The following is a 19,180-nucleotide window of genomic DNA, read 5'->3' as shown; positions in this document are numbered from 1 at the left end:
GGCTCAGCTGACTCAGATGAGTCAGCTGAGCTGACTATACACCATAGTTTTCCGGTTTAATCTCAGAAAAAACTATATGTATAGTTTGTGTGTGTGTGTGTATGTGTGTGTATATATATATATACACACTATACATATACATATACATACAAAAAACTATATGTATAGGAAAAACTATGGTGTATAAAACTATACACCATAGTTTTCTGGTTTAATCTCATGAAAGTTTGAAGGAACTAAAATCTTTCCTCTGTAAGAAACTATAGCTGATGAGAAACTATCATTCTTATGAAATATCATTTTCAAGTGTACAAGAGAATTTCTTGCAGTGCACAAGAAATTTGAGTTGAGACATAGGGGGACTGCATGCATTTGCTGATTGAGTCATCTTAAGCTTAGGATGGGACTCACACTCCCTTTCCACTTCTGAGGAAGAAATCCCTGTGTGGCCCCTCTGTGAGCTGTGAGGTTGCACACACTGTGTTCCTGGCCCTGCTGCCCTCCCCTGGGCCCTCCAGAGACCAGCGTAGTGCCACACAATAACCAACTCTGCAGCTACAGCCCACTGGCAGCTGGCCCAGAGGGCCACTTTCCTCTAATGGCTGTGCAGTCCCCAACTGGGTCTGGCAGGCCCACAGCAGGTGGCAGCAGGTCACAGCCAGGCAGCAGCCCCCACTGCCAGACTGCTGCAGTGGGTAGAGGGTGCAGGGAACTCTCATGACTGCTTCAGGAGTCCAGCTGGCACAAGGGGTAGGTAGTGTCCTCAGGTACCGGTTGGCCATGCCTCAGGAGCTCCTGAGAGCGAGTGGCACTGAGCTGCTTGCCAGGGCAGCTTTTTGTACTCCTGGGGCCAGCACAGGGCAGCTCCAGGGCTGCAGATCTGGGAGGAGCCAGGCAGGGTTATTTTGCCCCAAGTGGCAAAATTTGCCCCACACAAAGTGCATGTCCAGGCATGAGCACTGAGGCAAAAAGTACTGGCTCAAATTTGCACTGCATCTATTTGAGCTGCTGCAAGCACACATGCCTGCACATGACTCTAATATGACACATTCAATTTAATATGAACCAATAGTTAATATTTGAGTTATTTTAACCAGTTTCTTCCTGAATATCTTGTAATTATATATTTGCTGTTTTAATGAATTTAAAACTTTTAATCCTTGAAACCAAATATATATATATTTTAATTTCAGGACCTTCTATTCTAAATATTTAAAATGTTAAGTAATGTGAAAAGAACTAGTTTGAGGCTTAATCTAAAATGACAGCATTAAAATAGCAGTCCTGTTGTGTAAAAATAAATGTTAAAAGGTTAATTTTGCTTTTGTTTGAGAGTGTGTGAATAAGGATGGTAGTGTCTTCCATCAACAATGCTTGATAATACATTTAGACCAATGTATTAACAAATTGTAGGAAACCTTGTTTGAAGGAGGGGGATTACTGAAGTAGAAATAGCGGTAAGTGTCTTAAGCAAAAACTGCAGGCAGACATTAATTCACCCTAACTTTATTATGTTAGTAATAGCTTCAGATATTTGGAGATGTGAAACAAAAACCAATTGGGACCTGTTCTAACTTCCTTTGGGTTCCAGATGCTTTAATTTTGCAGGTGAAGGATTTCTGCCCTGTACTTACTGATATATAAATAAATTGTTTTACATTACTTCTATAAGAAACCCTTTTCCTTGACATTTATCCTTTATTTGACTTTGTCCTTTTTTCCAGACTTAATCTGAAGGGAAATATTTAGTTGTATGTATACTATAATATTAGTTTTCTGTGTCTATATGTATTAAAATAGAGCATATTTTAAAGAAGTTGATAACATTTTTTTTTTTTCACTTTAAATTACAGGTCACAGCCAAGTATGTCATTATCTTTATTACTGTGCAGTACAATGTTACCTACGCTACTGGTAAGACTAAAGCAAATTCATCATTATTCATATAATGTATAATAATCATCTATAGAAAGTACATTTATAAGTAAAATAGTCTGATTTCCATTAACTAATTTCACCTGCGTATTAGAATAAGTTTCTCTGAGATTCTCAGTGTTCTCAGCATTATAATAGCTGGGTTGCCGGATCTTCACTAGTGGCTTACATTTATTGCTTCAGGTTTTCCCCCATAATCAGTACTTTTCTTGGGCCACACCTTAACTTGAAGAAAGGTGTCTCTTCTCCTTTTTTAACAACTTTCTGGTTTTCATATCAAGTAGCAGAATATCTTAGAACCCTGCAGTTGGTTAATCATGTTGCCTTATATTTTTACTAGTGGATTTAGTTTATGTTTAGATATCAAGTCTTCATGAAAGATAGTTAAAATAGGTGAATTCCATATATGGTTTAACATACTAGAGATCTGGATCATATATTTCTCACTTTGTTTCCCAGCAGATAGCTATTAAACCGACAATTTCAATTTGTAATTTTAAACTTTTTAAAATTAGTTTAATGTACTATAGCTGGTCATTAGTTTTTTTTCCCTACCCGTATTCTTATCCCTTAATTGCGTTGTATATACTGAGAGAGTAAGTGTAGGTATCTGTCTCTGTCTGTCTGCATCTCTCTCTCTCTCTCTCTCTTTTTTTTAAATCTGAAAGGCCCATAAAAACAGGAATCAAAACTATAACTTGAAATGTAAATGTAAAGAAAAAAAAGTCCCACACTCTAACCTTTACAATTTTGTGTCTAAAGTATTAAATGTTAAAGTAATAAGGAACTAAATTTTAGAGAGGTGTGTGAGACTTTTTTATTTTTTTTAATATTCATTTACTGGTGTTTGTGTGCTAAATCAACACATTCAACAATGCAGTGTCTCTGGTACAGTCCTCTGTACATCATATCCTACAACTACATAAAAATATTGAAAATGTTAGCACTCAAAGTTAAACACTCTGAAAGTTAGAAAAGGTCAGACTTAATTTGGCACCAGTGTACATTGGTAGACAGCATCTAATTATATAATTTGGTGCTGCTTTATTTCTTGAGGACTGCTGCTACTTCATTCAGTAAATGATAAACTATTTATTATTCCTTTTGATCTTCATCATGTGGTGTGCAGCACTCAGCTTCCTTTAACCCAAAATAACCAAGCCCAGGTGAAAGCAAAATTATTTATATTCTTATGAACATTTCTCTGCACTTCATAAATATTAATTCATTCATTTTCATGGCATTTTGTAAGAAAAGTTGATAATACGTTATAGGTGAGGAACTGAGGCACAAGGAAATTAGGGCAAAAACTGTCAAGAGTCTGCTCATTTTAGGTGCTCATCTTGAGACAACTAGGGTCTGATTTTTTTTTCTTTACTTTTTTAATTGCTTTCTCCATCTAGAGCTATTGGTTGTCTCTGCATAATGTAACCTCAGCACTTTCCTACAATGTTTTCATGTTTTGTTTTTTGTTTGGAACACTTTATAATTTTTTAACATGTGCTTGTGGTGTGTGGTGATATTTTCTGTTTCCTCTTCAGAACCTTACATATAATTTATAGGAACAACTTAATAGTTCTGAAAGTGTCAATAGTAGCCTAAAAATATGTAGGACTATTTTTAAGAGGAAGAGTAAATTATGCAGCTGAACTATAAGATTGATCCATTTAAGGTACTATCCTTTCTAAATACAGAGACTTTCGGGGTTTCTACTTGGAACGTATCTTTTCTGTGGGCCAAGTCAAAAGGAATTGATAGAGGCTGACACAATGGATTCAGCATTTTTCTTCCTGATTTACAATCATAGCTTTGTTTATATTGGAGGAAGAGAAGCCTTCAGGTTGTTTGAGGGGGTACCAACATGCCAATAGCAGGAGAATTTCAAGTTTGTACTGTACACCTTCAGAGAACTAGTAAGATAGTTACCCATTCTTCTACACAAATTTCTTCTTCAAAAATAAATGTGTTCCATTCAAATAGATATTTTCCAATAATTATAAGCCTTTTGTATTTTCAGATGATAAGAGTGAACTTGTTCATTTCTATGAGTATGGTCCAAAAGATATTGCCACTATCTTCTTCTACATGCTAATTGCCATTATTCTTCATGCTGTGATCCAAGAATACATACTAGATGTAAGTTTATTTTGTTGGGATAGAAGTTTCTTTTACACATTTTTGTACTTCAGCGTAATAATTCTTATGTTTATTAATAATAGCATTTGTGCAAATCATGATATACTAAATAGGGTTTTAGTTTTGTATTTACACATCATATGTCGGTTGCCTGTTGTACACTTCTAGTTGTCTCTTCCTGTCTCTTCAGCAAATAACTTCTCAAACATTGTGACTTGTATAACATCATCAACTACTAAATCTGATTTTTTGCTGTTGGAGAATGCATGTTAGGTCTTCATTACCCTGAAATATCAGGTATAAAGTACTTGGGTCCTGGTCAGGGCCACTAAAGGAGATCATCAGCATCAGATATTAGGAATTAAACTATGGCCCTGATCCTGGAAAACATGCATGTGCATAACTTTGTACATCTTATGTTGGCTTCTTTGTGATTTGCTGCAAGAGTTAAGTTAATTGCACATGCACATTTTTGCAGGACCAGGGCCTAAAACATGAAGAGGTTGTTATTGCATTAGGAATGGAAGATCATGGAGGTAAGGGAAGCCTAACTAAAGGCTAAAGGGCTTGCTTTTCCTTCTTCAGTAGCAATAAATACTGAATGTTGATCTGTTTCCTCTCTAATCTTTAAAATGGCTTCTTGATTTCAGAAAATTAACAGACGTCTCCATCTGTCAAAAACAAAGCACAGCAAATTCAATGAATCGGGACAGCTAGCATTTTTCTATTTGTTTTCATTTACCTGGGGAGCAAGTATTTTGACTGCAGTAAGTAAGTCAAATTGTTTTCTGTATTTATTTTAAAAACAAGCCTCTGAGATGTTATAGAAATTCTAAAATAGCTATATTCCTTTTTAGGAGGAATTCATGACAAACCCTACTTTGCTATGGAAAGAATATCCCCATTCTCGCATGCTGTAAGTGTTTTATTAAAATGAAAAATGAATTACCATGACACTTGCTGTTTCTAGCTGCTCAAAAACAGACCACCACAACTTTCTGATGGAACAAAGACTCTCTCTCTCTCTCTCCATTTCGTGTGTGTATGTGTATGTATTCATACGCATGCAGACATTTTTTTTCTTTCACATTAGTGACCAGTACCTAAAAACCTTGAATACTTATAAGCTGTCAGCTGATGCTTCTCATGGTATTTGTGATTATTTAATTCCCAGTCTTACAAAAGCCTGGATATGTTTATCTGTACTGTGTTAGTAGTCCTACAGACTTCAGCGAGGGTGGAGTTAAGCACGTGCTGAATTTTTTTGCAGGATTAAGGCTTTAAATTAATATTACTTAGTATTTGTTTTTTCAACTGTAAAATCTTCTCTGAGTGGGAGGTGTGGCCAAACTTGAGGCCTTTCTGTCCCTCAAACTGGCCAAAAGTGTAATTGCCATCAAAGTGGAGTCACATAAACAGTTGTTCACGAAAAAAAACAGTTCCTCTTTATGATTCCTTAAATACCCAGTACATCATATAAACAGCCTTTCTTACTTTGAGATTAGTAAATATCTTATTGTTTAGTTTTCAGGTAAAATTCTTCTATATCTGCCAGATTGCCTATTGGCTTCATGCACTGCCAGAATTATATTTCCAGAAGATTAGAAAGGTATGAATTGAAGCCTGTCTGCATTTAATTTAAAAAAAAACAACCCTGTTTGTTGCTTGATTTCCTATGTAATGTACTTGGGGTGGAAACATTTATAAGGGGTCCACAGAAAATATGGAAAGTTGATATATTCAGTATTACAGGGTTTTTGAAAAAAATTAGCTAAAAATAAACATCTAATAATTTTTCTAATTTTTAGGAAGATATTCCAAGACAGCTGTATTATATCTGTCTTTACATTGCTCACATATCTGGTGCCTATGTATTAAAGTAAGTATTTGTAAATTGTTATTAATTGATAAACTTTGGTTTACTTCATAATTTCATTACATTTTTTGTTCACCTTTTCTTTCTATAGCCTGCAACGTTTGGGGCTAATTTTACTTGTACCTCATTATTTAGTGGAACTGATCTTTCACGCCTCTCGTCTTTTCTACTTCAGTGATGAAAACAAGCAGAAAGGGTAAATTTTGCTTATATTAAATTATTTTTATTTTCATACTAACTCTAAATAGAGTTCTGTAATTTACATTGAATTATTTTGGCATTAAAAATGGTTGCATGCATGTAAGAGAGAAAACATGTTTAGGAAGCATATCACATTCTAAGATATCTCTGATACCAGTATTTTTGCTTGAAATTTCAATAGTGTATATAGACATGGAAAGCAATATGTCACTTCACAATTATGCTAGTTTTTCAGTTAAGCTTTGTTAAAGCCATGTCTCAGGTTAATGTTGGCCACATAAAATACTCAGTTGCTAAATATAGCTGTCACTGCATATATTTTATAGGGATTTCTGATCTTAAAAACAAATCCAGCCAAGAATAAAACTGCCACATTATTGCAACTTCTGAGTTTTATTTTTTGTTCTTGAATTCATTTATTATTGTCAATCAATATAAAAGAGCACAAAGAATTACAGTGGAATCTTATAGTAAAGATGTACATCAGTGAATTTTTTCAAGGGAGAAAACTAGTATACGTTGTCATTTTTGTAGTCTGTTCCTTCTTAGCAAAGGGTGGACCAAAAGTGAAAAATTAATAATTTGTGGAAGAAAATAACATATATGTATATACTCCAAATTTGTAAGTAGTTACTTTTGAGGAGGAGGAATATTAGGACATCTAGGAGGGGTTAAACAAGGGAACTGATCTATAAAATCAGACTGGAGGAGAGAAATTGTAGTGTGACTACTGAAGGGGGTAAAGAGGGCGACCAAGAAAGAAAGAAATATGATGCAAGACACCCCACCCTTCTTATTGAGTGTTTTATTCATGTATGAACATTTAAGGGCCTTTGTAATTTTGCCTCACTTATCCACTCATCTCCAACTCTGTCTCCCTCCACTATACCATCCTTCAGTGTTCACTTTTGAAAGACTATCAAATACATTACCTTACCTTCCATGCAACCTCTTTTGTATTGGACAACCCTCTTTTTTACTGATCTGTAAGGTTATTCCTTCTTAGGGTCTTTACAAAGATTTGTTTTAACTTGAGTGTCAAAGAAACAAATAGCTGAGCTGAGAGCAAGAGCCTGGGCTTGATATCTGGGAATCAAGGTCAGAAGTTCAGGGTGTGAACTGGAGTGAGGAGTCAGGGCGTTAGGAGCAGCCAGGTCAGGAAACAAGGGTTGAGGAAGGGACAGAAGCCTATAGGGATTTAGGCTGGAGCAGGGCTAATCACAGAGGTGCTACCAAGGGAACTATCTTTGCTCTTGAGGAGCTACAAAACAAGAAGAGGGCTGCTCTTTATATTATAGGTAGCCATGCCCATGCAGGTAACTAGGGCCAGCTGCAGATAGGGAAGTAACAGAACCAGGCACACTCAGGTAATTGGGGTCAGCTGGGGGCTAGGCAGCATGTTTGCTGCCCTGACTCCTAATAAGGTCACTTGAAGAAAGTCTTCATTTGGTACTCATTAATGAAAAAGTAGTTTTTCTCCAAGGGAAACCCACCTCCTTAAAGTATGAATTTCAGAAGTACTTTGAATATTTGCATATAAACAAAAACATAGTACAAGCCTAAAACTGATCCTGTTAAGCCACTGTTTTTTTTAGACTCGAGGTACCCCGTGGAAAATGCCAGGTCTCTGCTTTCATCCAGTTTTTGCCTACAGAGAAATAATAGAGCATTTTTCTGTTGCAAAGACCTCAGAAATATTGCAGCAAGCCAGAGTAATCTTAATGCTATGGATTCCTATATGAAATCTCTGTGTTTTATATTGTGAATATTTGCACACCTAACAGTGCTAACATTGTTTGACACCCCGAGAAGATCTCAAGACATCCTGGTTGAGAATCATTGCTTTATATGTCAGGTTATAAATTCTAACCTCTATGGCCTCTTTCAGACTCTTGCTGCTTCTTGTATGTGCTGGTTCCGGTTTGTTTAATTTTTTTTAACCTTCCTGTTAGAATGGACAGATTCAGAAGATAGATTTTCATTTTTTTCAGTTTAAGATTAAATTAATAGTCTTTTTCCATTTAAACTGAATATACGGAGAGCACCAGCTTTGATTTTTAAAAGTGAATTTCTATTCCACCAACTTGTATGAGAGTTTCTGACCCATCTTCATTAAAGATAGCCTTCAGAATGTAAAATCAACCAACAAGCTCTATCCCAGCCTGGCCTGATGCTGACTTCTCACATGGAATCCCCTTCCTCTGGTGCAGGAAAAAGCCATAGTGGTATATCCTTGGGTACTCTTCTCAGATATCAGTGCTTAAATTCATTAGTTTCCATACTGGCTGTGTTGAAGACCATTAACATATAAGTTGTTCACAGAACTTTACTTTCAGTTTCTTTATAATCAACATGTTCCAACCCTTAAAAGTAATGGAAATAATATTTTTATATCTAATTAATTTTTGGTAATTCATAAAAGTGCTTGTAACTTTTGATTGTTCACCACATTTTATAACTTATACAAGCTTGGGTACTATATGACTTACAAAATGTCATTTTAGAGCAGTGTGGGAAGGTTGTACTTTACTATCGATTTGCATTTCTCTATTCAGTATATTCTCCCATCTTCCTGACCTATAAATTAAATGACTATAAATAATCTGCCTTGACCTACCAACCACTTCTTTTTTAATCTATTTAATATCTATGTGTTACCATTCTGTAGTGACTTCCATGATTTTATAAGACCCTTGCTACTTGATATTCATGCTGTAAGTCCTAAAAATACGATAGACTCTCTTTACATTAAATTTCATTATGGAGGGAAGTTTAACTTTACCTAACCCATCTAACTTTACAAGGTTAAAAAGAGGTAGACAAAACAGGGGAAATACATTAATTTCCTGATGAAATTATATTCTAATGAACAAAATTCATTCTTTTGTTTTCAGATTTACCCTTTGGGCTTTACTGTTTGTAATGACTCGTCTTCTGACGCTAACTTTATCTGTCCTCACGTTTGGATTTGGTCTGGCAAGAGTAGAGAATCCAGTTTTTTCCATAGTAGATGGAAACTTCAATGTACTCACTGTGAGGTATAAGATGATTAATGTTTTTAAAAAATTATATAACAGTCCAAGATGTTACTTTGTTTTTCTTCTGTGTTTTTGAGGTGGAAGATTTTAAGCAGCTTTTTGTCCCTACCTTCCATGGTACAGGGCCCACCAGTACAAGATGTTTGGTAAAAAATAATGAAATCGGTCTCTCTTTTTTTTAATTACATTAACCTAATGATTAGCATGAAAAGGACCCTGCATAACTATTTTGTGAGACTTCTCTTTAAAAAGTCTATGTTTATTATAAATATGCTGTAATTTTGAAATGTACCCACCATCACTTTTTCCTCACTTTATTTTAGAGACCCCAAACATGCTCTGAATGTGCTCATTCTTGCTTGCTCATATTGAAGCCAGATTTTCATCATGGGCTCCTCAGTTTAAAATTTATTTTAAATAATATATCATCAAAGATGGGCATTGGACTTGTACACATGGTCACTGGTAAAGTTCACTCATGGATCATTTGGCAGAAGAAGCCACAATTGTGCAATTTGCTATAGATCCATAAAAGCTATAGTTCATATTTCTTTGCCAAGTATAGACACTTTTATTGATGTATGTACATGCAACTCTTGCTTATTTCATGCATGAGTCTCTCCTCTCAGACAAATATGGTTTTCACTAGCATGAGAGATTTGAGTGGTGATTTTTTTTTTTTAAATGTGGCACTGCTTTGCAATGTAACTATGTACAGTTAAAACATTTTATAACACTTCTTAAGTTGGGGGTTTTGTGTTTTTGGGGTTTTTTTAGGATTAGCTGTTTGGCTGCAGTTTGTTTAACACAGGCGTGGATGATGTGGAAATTTATAAATTTCCAGCTGAAAAAATGGAGAGAGCACACCCAGAACCAAATTCCTAGGAGAAAAATAAATAACACGAAGAGCAAACCAACAAAAAAGGAAACAAACAGAGGTTAGTATTATCACATTTTAAAGCCCCTTTTAAACTGTAAGCATTTGTGCATATGATTTGTTTTCTGTATCTTATCTTTTTCTTCATACCAAAACATAAGGGAGCCAGAGCAGCATCAACTTTTTGGTGTACAGTGAAAACAGACACCATTTTAACTTCATAGGATGCATACAAGCATTAAATTTCTACCACAAAAATGGCAGTTCTGGTCAATCCTAAGTGTACAAACCTTCCCAGTTTCTCCCAGACCAAAAGCGGTGGTTTCAAAAAAAAAAATTAACTCCAACCAGGTAGAAGTGGCTCCTGGGAGAGTTTCTCCAGGCAAAACAAACATATGTACACTTACTCTTCCAATAGAAGCCACAGTGCTGCTGTCCTCCAACATTCCAGCTTACATTTGTCCTCCGTACTTCCTGTCTTCAGGAAGTCTGTGACTCAGGCTAGACTCCACTGTTCCAGCTGAGTACAGAGCAAACCCCTCTCCCTGACTGCTTTGAGATCAGGTTAATCCAGCCTTTTTCACCAACCCTATGCTGTACCCCATGGCCACGTCCAGATTAGCGTGGACATGAAGTACGTGATGTCGCAGACCTGTCTGTAATGCCACACACTGCACGTGCCAGCATTCCCCACGCTGCTAGCTTGCAGTGGGGGGGCTGGCCCTAGATTCTGGGGTCAAGAAAACTGATGCTGAAAAAAAGCGGGGCGGTGCATGTGGCAGTGGCGCACAGCACCCAAAACAGAAGACTGGCTGGCTGGAGTCACACTCTTGCTTATGGCCAGGCTTCCTGCCATGGCTGCAACCCTGGGAGGCCCCCAGGTAAGGCTGCTGATGCCAGCACAGTTTCTGGCCCCAGCCTCTCTTTCCCCACCCATGATAACTTGCTGCATGCCAGAGCATGTGTGGCACTGGTATTCCCCAAGGACAAGTCGCAGTGGTACACCTTGTGCTGCTGCTACTTGTTCCCAGGGAAACAAATGTCTGCACTCATCTGGACACGGCCTGTGGCTAGAAGGAGGTGCAGGGAACCAAAGCATCTGTCCTCTGCACCTGGCCCAGACCCCAGGAACCTAGACTCCCAGACCTGTTACAGGGATCCGTTGCAGGTTGCTGGAATAGAAATTGACACACCTGCAACTAACAAGAGAGGAGACACAATCTAGGTCTTCTCTGTCAAAGCTTCATGGGGAGGTGGGTTATAGTTCACTGTAACTGCATGTTGCTAAACAAGGAGAGACCAAGTGTACTAGAGTAAAGACCTAAATTATACATTAACTCCAACACTGCAGAGCCAGTGGGCTTTTTAGAGTTTGTGTCCTTTACTGAACGCAAAAGTAGACTTGACAAGTGCTGCATATTGCTAGACTGAAGGATTTTAAAAATTAAAGAAATAGGACATTTGCAAGAAAATGTTGCAATCATTCTTTTAATGCCTACAAATTAAAACATTATTCCATTTAAGGTTTTTTAAGTGATCTTTTTCCTTTATGACTATAAATTCTATTTTTGTTTCATTTCAGAAGAAATTTAATTCAGTGCCTTGCTTTTCCAAATATATTAAATTTGAAGGCTTTCTGTAAATGTTAGATCCATAAAAGAAAAACCCAAATGAATTTTACATCAACTGGTAGAAGATACCTAGTGAATAAGTTTCCAGTTATATTATAGAAAGACTTGGACAGTAGGGCTGTGTGAAGCTTTGGTCCCTGATTTTGATTTGGCAGAGATTAATCCTAATTTGGTGGACAAATCTCTGAATCCAAATTGAAACAGAGGACCCTTTAATCTCTTTGAATTGAATCGGAGCTCTCCAAATTGATTTGGAAAGATTCGGTGATTCAGGCATAGACACAGCTTTAAATGTTTTTTCTACATACCTCTGGGTACCAGCATGGCTCGTGAATGTTGCAATGCTGGGGCACATGGAGCATCCCACAGAAGCGTGGGGGGATCCCCAGCGTGCCCGGCAGCAGACCTGCAAGTGGGCCAGAAGCACTTCCTGTCCACTTCTGGGTCTGCGGGGGGGGGCCCCCCACACCCCCTCTGGCTCAGTGACTGGTGCCTTTGGCGGGGGGGGGGGGCACCCGGGGTCCCCTATGGCCGAACTCTGAGCTGGGGGTGCGCAGGGGGGCCCCCCAGCATGCTCCCTGGCAGACCCAGAAGTGGACCAGAAGTCCTTCCGGTCCGCTTTCAGGTTCACCGCCGAGCACACAGAGGGCCCCCCTCTGCACTCCTGTGGGATGCTCCGTGCACCCCAGCATCACAGTGTTCACAAGCTGTGCTGGTACCTTGAGGTATGTAGAAAAAAACATTTAAAACTGTGTCTATCCGAATCACTGTTCCTCCAAATCAGCATAGAATCTTCAGATTCAGATTTGGCCAAATTGAATCGGGGCAGTGATCCAAATCAACGAATTGAATCACTGTCCCTGATTCAGGCCAAATCTGAATTGAATGGGGCTCACTTTGCACACCTCTGTTGGACAGGAAGACTAATCATACTATACAGAAGTACATATGAGAGTCAGACCCTCTTCCTGTGAAGCTAAGGACCAGCACTCTGTTGAAAAACACAGCATCTGCTAATGCTAATCCTGGATCTTTTCAGAATTTACATTTTCATTTTTGTCTCTAGCTAGAGGGGTGTGCTATTTTAAATTTAGGCAAACTTATTGAAACTTAATTATATGGAGAGATTCCAGTTGATCTTAACAGGTGTGGAAGTAATTTAATTCCTTTCCCCTATCGATCCTCTTAGTTGCAGTGAAGAACATATCTCTGTGGCTCTACTCCAGCCTTGCAGGGCCTTCTCTCCTTTCTTCCTTTTAATATTTTCAGTGCCTGTTTTTGCTGTTCCTCATTGCTTTTACTTACAGCAGTATGAAATGGATACAGTTCTTGAGATTCACCACTGCTCAGAGTTCTGCCCAGCAGTGAAACTGTCTGTAGTCCTATTGACTTTGTGTGTTGCTGCAGCTGGGCAAATCACTGAACAGCACAGATGTTGGAGCTATCTGTCTGCAGAGTTGGGAGGATGCTGCTGCATTGGCTAAACCTTACAAAAATAAATACCTTCACAATGATACAGGCTAGAAATATTCAATAAAAAGTTGGATTCTGCTGAGGTCCCTTCTAAGTCTCCAAGCTAGCTTCTGATAGCTAGAGTAAATGGATTTTTTTAAAGCCTTGAATATAGGGATCCAAGCTGGATGCCAGTTACTATGTTGGTCAGCAGTTACTGTGCAGAGTTCTGATGCTATGGGATAATTCAAATGTATCTTGAGTTATCATAGTTCTTTGTTGCCCTCATATTGACAGTTCACACAATTGTAATTAACATTTTCATTTTCAGACCTAACTGCCTAAAGCAAGGATAAGCATTAGGACTTGAGCATGCTTTAAGATCTAAAAAACATTTTTTGTTCTATTACTCTATTAAATATATATAAATTCTGTGTGTTACAGCCCTGATCAGTAGCACACCCAGGCCAGGATCCTGCAGTGTTTATAAGTACGTAATTCCCAATTAAATTGTTGGGAGTAAAGGTTCAAAAATATCTTTTAAGGATCTGGTCTTTTGTTTTGTTTTGGGTTTTTTTCTGTTTAAAGACAGACTTAGATATTTACATAGGTGCTCTGAATCCCTCTGGTTAATGTCAAAGGAAACCCTAACGTAGAAAAGCATATGGCAACTTTCACTATTTTTACCACAGTTCAATCTGTTTTGTTTTAACAAAGTTGGAAAAAACAGGAAGTTACAAGAGCTTTATCTACACAAGGATTTCAGCTGATTTTGCCATCAGTGTGTAGGTACAGAAGTATTGCTCCCTGACATTTTTAGGTTTTATTACCAACATGAGCACTTGTATACAATCTTATTTTTACTCTGGAAAGAGACAAATAGCGTGTCACATGTACTTAATTTTACCTATTTAAACTTACAGCTAATGTTGTCAATGGAGCAGTAAAATTAGAAGATGGAGCATCACCCAGAACAAGAAAATCAAAAGCATTATGAAACAGAAGCTAATGTTAGAAGACAAAGTATTGACAGAAGACTGATTAAAAATATATTCTATCACTGCAAAATCATTGACTATTATTTGGCTGTCTTGCAATATTAAATGGACACTGCCAGGCTATAATATTTTAAACACGTTTATTTTGTTTATTAATACATAACTCATATTCTGAAACCAGAATGGATAATAAAAACAGACAAGTCAGTTCCACTTTGCAGGATCGTGCTAGTAGCTTACAAGAGCTAGAAAGTTTGAGGTATTTATTAAATTCTAAAAAGATTCTTATAAAAGTAAGGTTAGTGTTTCCAACCTACATTTTGGGTTAAAAAGATCTGACCATGTCTGTTTGAAGTCTGCTTTTTGCACAACAGACTTTTTTATTATTATTATTATATTCTTCTCAACTGGAATAAGAAATGGTATGTCTGAAATGCATCTAGCATGGCAAAAATAAAAGATGTTTACCGTTTCTTTTCAAAGGTTATTTAACACTTGACTTAAAAACCAGGTTCATAAAGTCCAGATATCACTCATTTCTTCTTACATTCAAAGTGATTGTGATATGTAATAGAGGCACAGAATAGTGGCTGCATTTACCTTGCAGAATTGTGATTTTGAAATGGGTAGTACGGTCTTATATGGAAAAGAGTTGTCAGTCAAACAATAAAGATGAAAGCTTTGTTTCATTCAAGTAAATTGCAAAACTCCTGTGGATTTCAAGAAGGATAAAATCCTAGACCTGTGTCCAAATATTAGAGAATTTTCCCCTTTCTTTATTGTAACTGACCTGTTTTGAAAGTTACTGATGACTCAAGAATTTTATCAGTCAGGTTTAGGAAGCATACTTTCTGTAGGTGAAATTGTACATAGTTGCTGAACTACTGTGGTAGTGACTCCATTAAAACATCTATTGGAAATAGATTTCATAATATTTTAAACGTCTGAGTTAGGCAAATACTTGTTTTGGTTTCGGACTCAAGTTTTATGCCTTCACAAAGCTATTAAGAAGCTTCTTACCTAAATAGTCCATTTGAGATGCAATTTAGTTAAAACTCAGTAGACCTTTTTGTAAAGTCTTGTCAGAAGTAATATGGTCAAATGCTCTTTTAATTAAGTGGTTTAGTAAATACTGCATTATAGGCCTCTGATCATCAAACAATGCCATCTGATTTTGCCTGGCTTCTTGTATTATTTGTCATCTTTTCAGCCAATGAATCTTGCTGTTCCAGCAAGCACATCAGGTGTTCAGGAAATAACTGACTTATAATATGTTTGGGCACATAATATACCAGAAATGTGCATTTAATGGCATTGCCACACATTCTGAAGTGTCTGTGGTTAATTCTTTGGGTTCAAAAACTTTACCATTCCTTTAAGTGTTTATCTCTCAAAATATTGTATAGACAACTTTTTTTTTCAAAGAATAGATACTTAAATGGTATTCATATTAAGCTTTTTCTTGAATGCCATTTCTCTTCCCCCTCACTGGCTGCTCAGGTGCTTTCTTCCCTTCTAGCCTGTGTCTTTCTTCCCTTCAAGCAGTGTGGAAGTGTGATGGGGGGATTGTTTTTGCGAGGGTTTGGTGTTTTTTGTTTTTATTTTTTTAAATAAAGTGAAGCAAGTAGGACTGTTGGGGAGCCACTTGTACAAGCTCCAGTTGTATCAGTCTACTTACTCTCCATTAAACTGGCTGTAGGCCATGAAATCACATCCAATAGAAATACGTTTTGGATGCTACCCACCCAGGTTAAACTTGAAAAATATACAGGCCACCCATATTTCAAACGTAATGTTCGGAGCACTTTACAAGTGTAAATCTTCAAAACCCTTCTGTAAGGTTATGAGGTAATAGTAGGTTTCCTAATTCCTGGTTGTATAAAGAAATTGCACCAGAATCCTGACCACAATTCTGTGAAAAACAAGTGACAGAGACTAAAGGTTCTGTATCATTACCGATTCCTGGAGCCACTGGATCTCTCAGTCTTAGATGTTGCCATACTGATCTAAGCACTTGTTTGACTATGATAAAACTACTGCTATTTTTGTAAGTAACCTTCTTAGTCATGTGTGACTAGTATCTAAATGCTATTTAAAATCTGTGACCCCATTTTCTACTTTGCCATAATTGTTCCTGTGTGCAAATAGATTGTAGGAGTATTGCGTGTGACTTCACATAAACTTGTACATTTCTACTGAAAATGTTTACCATGGAACTAGAATATATATATTTTTTTAATGATTTTAATAAACTTATTTGTATAATCATGAATGCCTCATTTGATAAAAGTATCATCTTTTGAGCAGTTTTGGTAGGACCTGCTTAGCCTTCAGGGTATTTCTCAACCATGCTGCTCACAAGACAATGCTTTCTCTGATAGGTACCTGCAACTGTAATTGTACTGTAAACGTCGTAGCTTTTGGGTCACTTGGCAGCAAGATGGCCGACAGTTAATTATACAGGTCAAATACTTTTACCCTGAAGAAAGGAAATTATAAACTTAAGGGCACTGTGAATTTGAACCGAAAACTACATTTGTTTTACATTACTGATGCAAACGCGTTCTTGAATGAATATGTTCTCCTTGCCCCCAGTCAACTTTAAAGGATTTAGGCAAAGTTTTTCAAACACAGGAGACTGACTTCAGATTTCAAGTAACCAAATTTGCCAAGTGTTGAGCATTTAATACACACAAAAGAAGCTGGCCATAGGAGCCTAAAATTAGACTATTTTTGAAAATTCTGACTCCAATCTCTTGCCATTTTTTTTCTTTTCAGAATAATGGGAAGGTGTATTCTTAATATTCCTATGAATCAAATAAACAAAATATCTTGGAATATTATTTTTGTTGCATGTTAAACATAAAACACTTAAATTATTCGTTTAAACTACTTTTTTTTTAGAAAGTGTCCTTGGATTATTTCCATTGTGTGTAAGGCTACTGTTCTGCCGCGTGCATACATGCAGTATCTGTAAAGTACGGATAAGAACCTCCATTTTGTAGCATGAGAGGAACACATTTTTTTTTTCTTTCTTTCTTTCTTTCTTTCTTTTTTTTTTTTTTAAGTAAAATTCACTATTTATCATTTCATTGCATTTTTTTGAAAACTCACTGTGTAATATCAAATGCATGAAATAAACTGTAGGCCTGTGCCTTAATATTAAAACATTTCAGTAAACTAAACAACTTGCAGCAAAAAGCTGTTTGCACTTAGTGTTTTTGATACATTTACATGGTAATTATTTTAGTGAGTGTTGCACCATTTTTAAATTCCTAATGATGGACACTAGAATGTGTTGAGATGTTGGACAAGTAGTTCATTCACATACAAAAATGTGGGACCTGCCTTGGGAAGCAGACTGGGCTGTTATTGAGAAATAATGACTGAAAGAAGTAGCTTGGTCATCTTGATAGAAATTCTGTGATGTTAATGCATAGAAAGGCTGTTTCTGTGAAGATGAAGGTTGGTTGTGGGTTTTCTTCTTTTTTAATTTGTTTTTCGTAAATCCCCATATGATTTGAGTCAGGATGACAAGTGTATGGGACTTAAGGGCTAGGATAACAAGAGTATATGATAGTAGTGAGAACAACAAACAGCTCTAGCGTTTGCTTTTTAATATGAATAGGACTCTCCCCTCTCTCCATCAGCAATCTAAGTTAAAGTTTATTTAAAGTTTTTTGGGTTTTTTTGAATCCACAATAGAATACCACACCCATCACCACATATCAGCCAATCTTGAATTAATTTGTACTGCCAACTAAAACGTTACAAATTGTTCTGTTCCAGGAAGAGCCTCTGTGACATTCAGGACTCCTGTCCTTGTATTAAGCACAATATATTATAGGGAAGCGATGGGAGAGAGAGAACTTTAAATTCCAAATATAAATTATAATTAAAAATTCCCAAGAGCTTGACTTTTTTTTTTTATTTTGTTCCTTGGAAATAGTCCAAACACTTGTTCTACCATCTTGGAAACGTACTATTTTTTCCCTAACAAAACACTTAAAACTAACCCAGACCTCTGATGCTATTACAAACCCCTAATTCAATAAAGCACATAAGTATGTTTTTGTCTCATTTCTTCAATGGGAATTGTGTGCGTGCAAATTAAGTGCTTAGTTGAATAGGGGTATAAATTAAGCTGTATGCTAATCAGGGTGTAAATAAACAGTGAATATTGCCATTTAATCTTTTTGTCACAGTTGTCAAATAGAATTTTCTTAGGCACTCTAGACTGGCATTCCTATAGACATTCTGGCACATCAAAAAATCCCATCTACAGTTTTTACCATCAGAAATGTCCAGCATAAATTTAGGTGCAAGCATGGCAGAACTTTACAAAACTAGGTTGGTATAATTTGTTGTTTTTTTAAATGTGTGAACTTAAACTATATTAACAACCAAGTTTTGCACAAACTTATGACTACTTCAGATCTGTAAACTTTACCTGCAGTTACATGAGACCTCACTGCAAAATTTGAAACATTTTTTTAATTATGTAATAACTCTACTTTCATAGTCCCGTTAAACTTTTAAAAACATCTTATTTGCATTACAAGTCAGAGCCATTTCAGTCAAATATGTTGCATCATGTCAACAGAAGAGGAATGTGCACGTTAATAATATGTTTTGAAACCAAAACTGGTCCTATTCTTTTAAAAACCCATCCCCAAATAATGAGAGTTGTGCTTTGTCTGACTTACTGTTTAAGGTTACATTTACATTTTTATGTTCAAAAAAAAGTTGAAGCTACACTTGCTTTTCTGTTACATTGACCTTTTTACAGACCTTTTAAAAATAAACAAACAAAGAAACTGTAATAAGATATGTTCCTAATGGAAATATAATGATGTGAACGCTAATGCTGTTTCTATGCCCGGAGTTCAGCAAGACCTGATCAAACTCCCGCTGAAGTCAGTGGATTGACTCCTAGTAGGAGTTAGATCAGACACTAAATGTACAGGTTCTTTAAGAACTTGGTTTATTCTGGCTCCCAGATGCATGTAATAATTTCTAAATGCACAATACTGCCA

The 19,180-nt window shown here is 36.6% G+C and overlaps 1 protein-coding gene across 1 annotated transcript in view; it reads left to right on the top strand.

The window, feature by feature from the left end:
• LOC102570590 (translocating chain-associated membrane protein 1) overlaps nucleotides 1-16,412 on the top strand; it is a 30,890-nt gene extending 14,478 nt beyond the window's left edge. Inside the window, exons 2-11 of the mRNA XM_006275236.4 lie at nucleotides 1,854-1,914; nucleotides 3,953-4,071; nucleotides 4,722-4,838; nucleotides 4,929-4,987; nucleotides 5,596-5,680; nucleotides 5,880-5,950; nucleotides 6,039-6,143; nucleotides 9,043-9,186; nucleotides 9,964-10,124; nucleotides 14,070-16,412. Of these exons, the coding sequence (XP_006275298.1) occupies nucleotides 1,854-1,914; nucleotides 3,953-4,071; nucleotides 4,722-4,838; nucleotides 4,929-4,987; nucleotides 5,596-5,680; nucleotides 5,880-5,950; nucleotides 6,039-6,143; nucleotides 9,043-9,186; nucleotides 9,964-10,124; nucleotides 14,070-14,143 (996 nt within the window). The 3' untranslated portion in view covers nucleotides 14,144-16,412. The remainder of the gene's footprint in view (nucleotides 1-1,853; nucleotides 1,915-3,952; nucleotides 4,072-4,721; nucleotides 4,839-4,928; nucleotides 4,988-5,595; nucleotides 5,681-5,879; nucleotides 5,951-6,038; nucleotides 6,144-9,042; nucleotides 9,187-9,963; nucleotides 10,125-14,069) is intronic.
• The last annotated feature ends 2,768 nt before the right edge of the window (nucleotides 16,413-19,180 follow it).

The sequence above is a fragment of the Alligator mississippiensis genome, chromosome 9 (assembly GCF_030867095.1).
Source record: "Alligator mississippiensis isolate rAllMis1 chromosome 9, rAllMis1, whole genome shotgun sequence".
NCBI classification, from domain to species: Eukaryota; Metazoa; Chordata; order Crocodylia; family Alligatoridae; genus Alligator; species Alligator mississippiensis.
The sequence above is the reverse complement of the archived record's forward strand: the minus strand, read 5'-3'. Positions and strand labels throughout refer to the sequence as shown.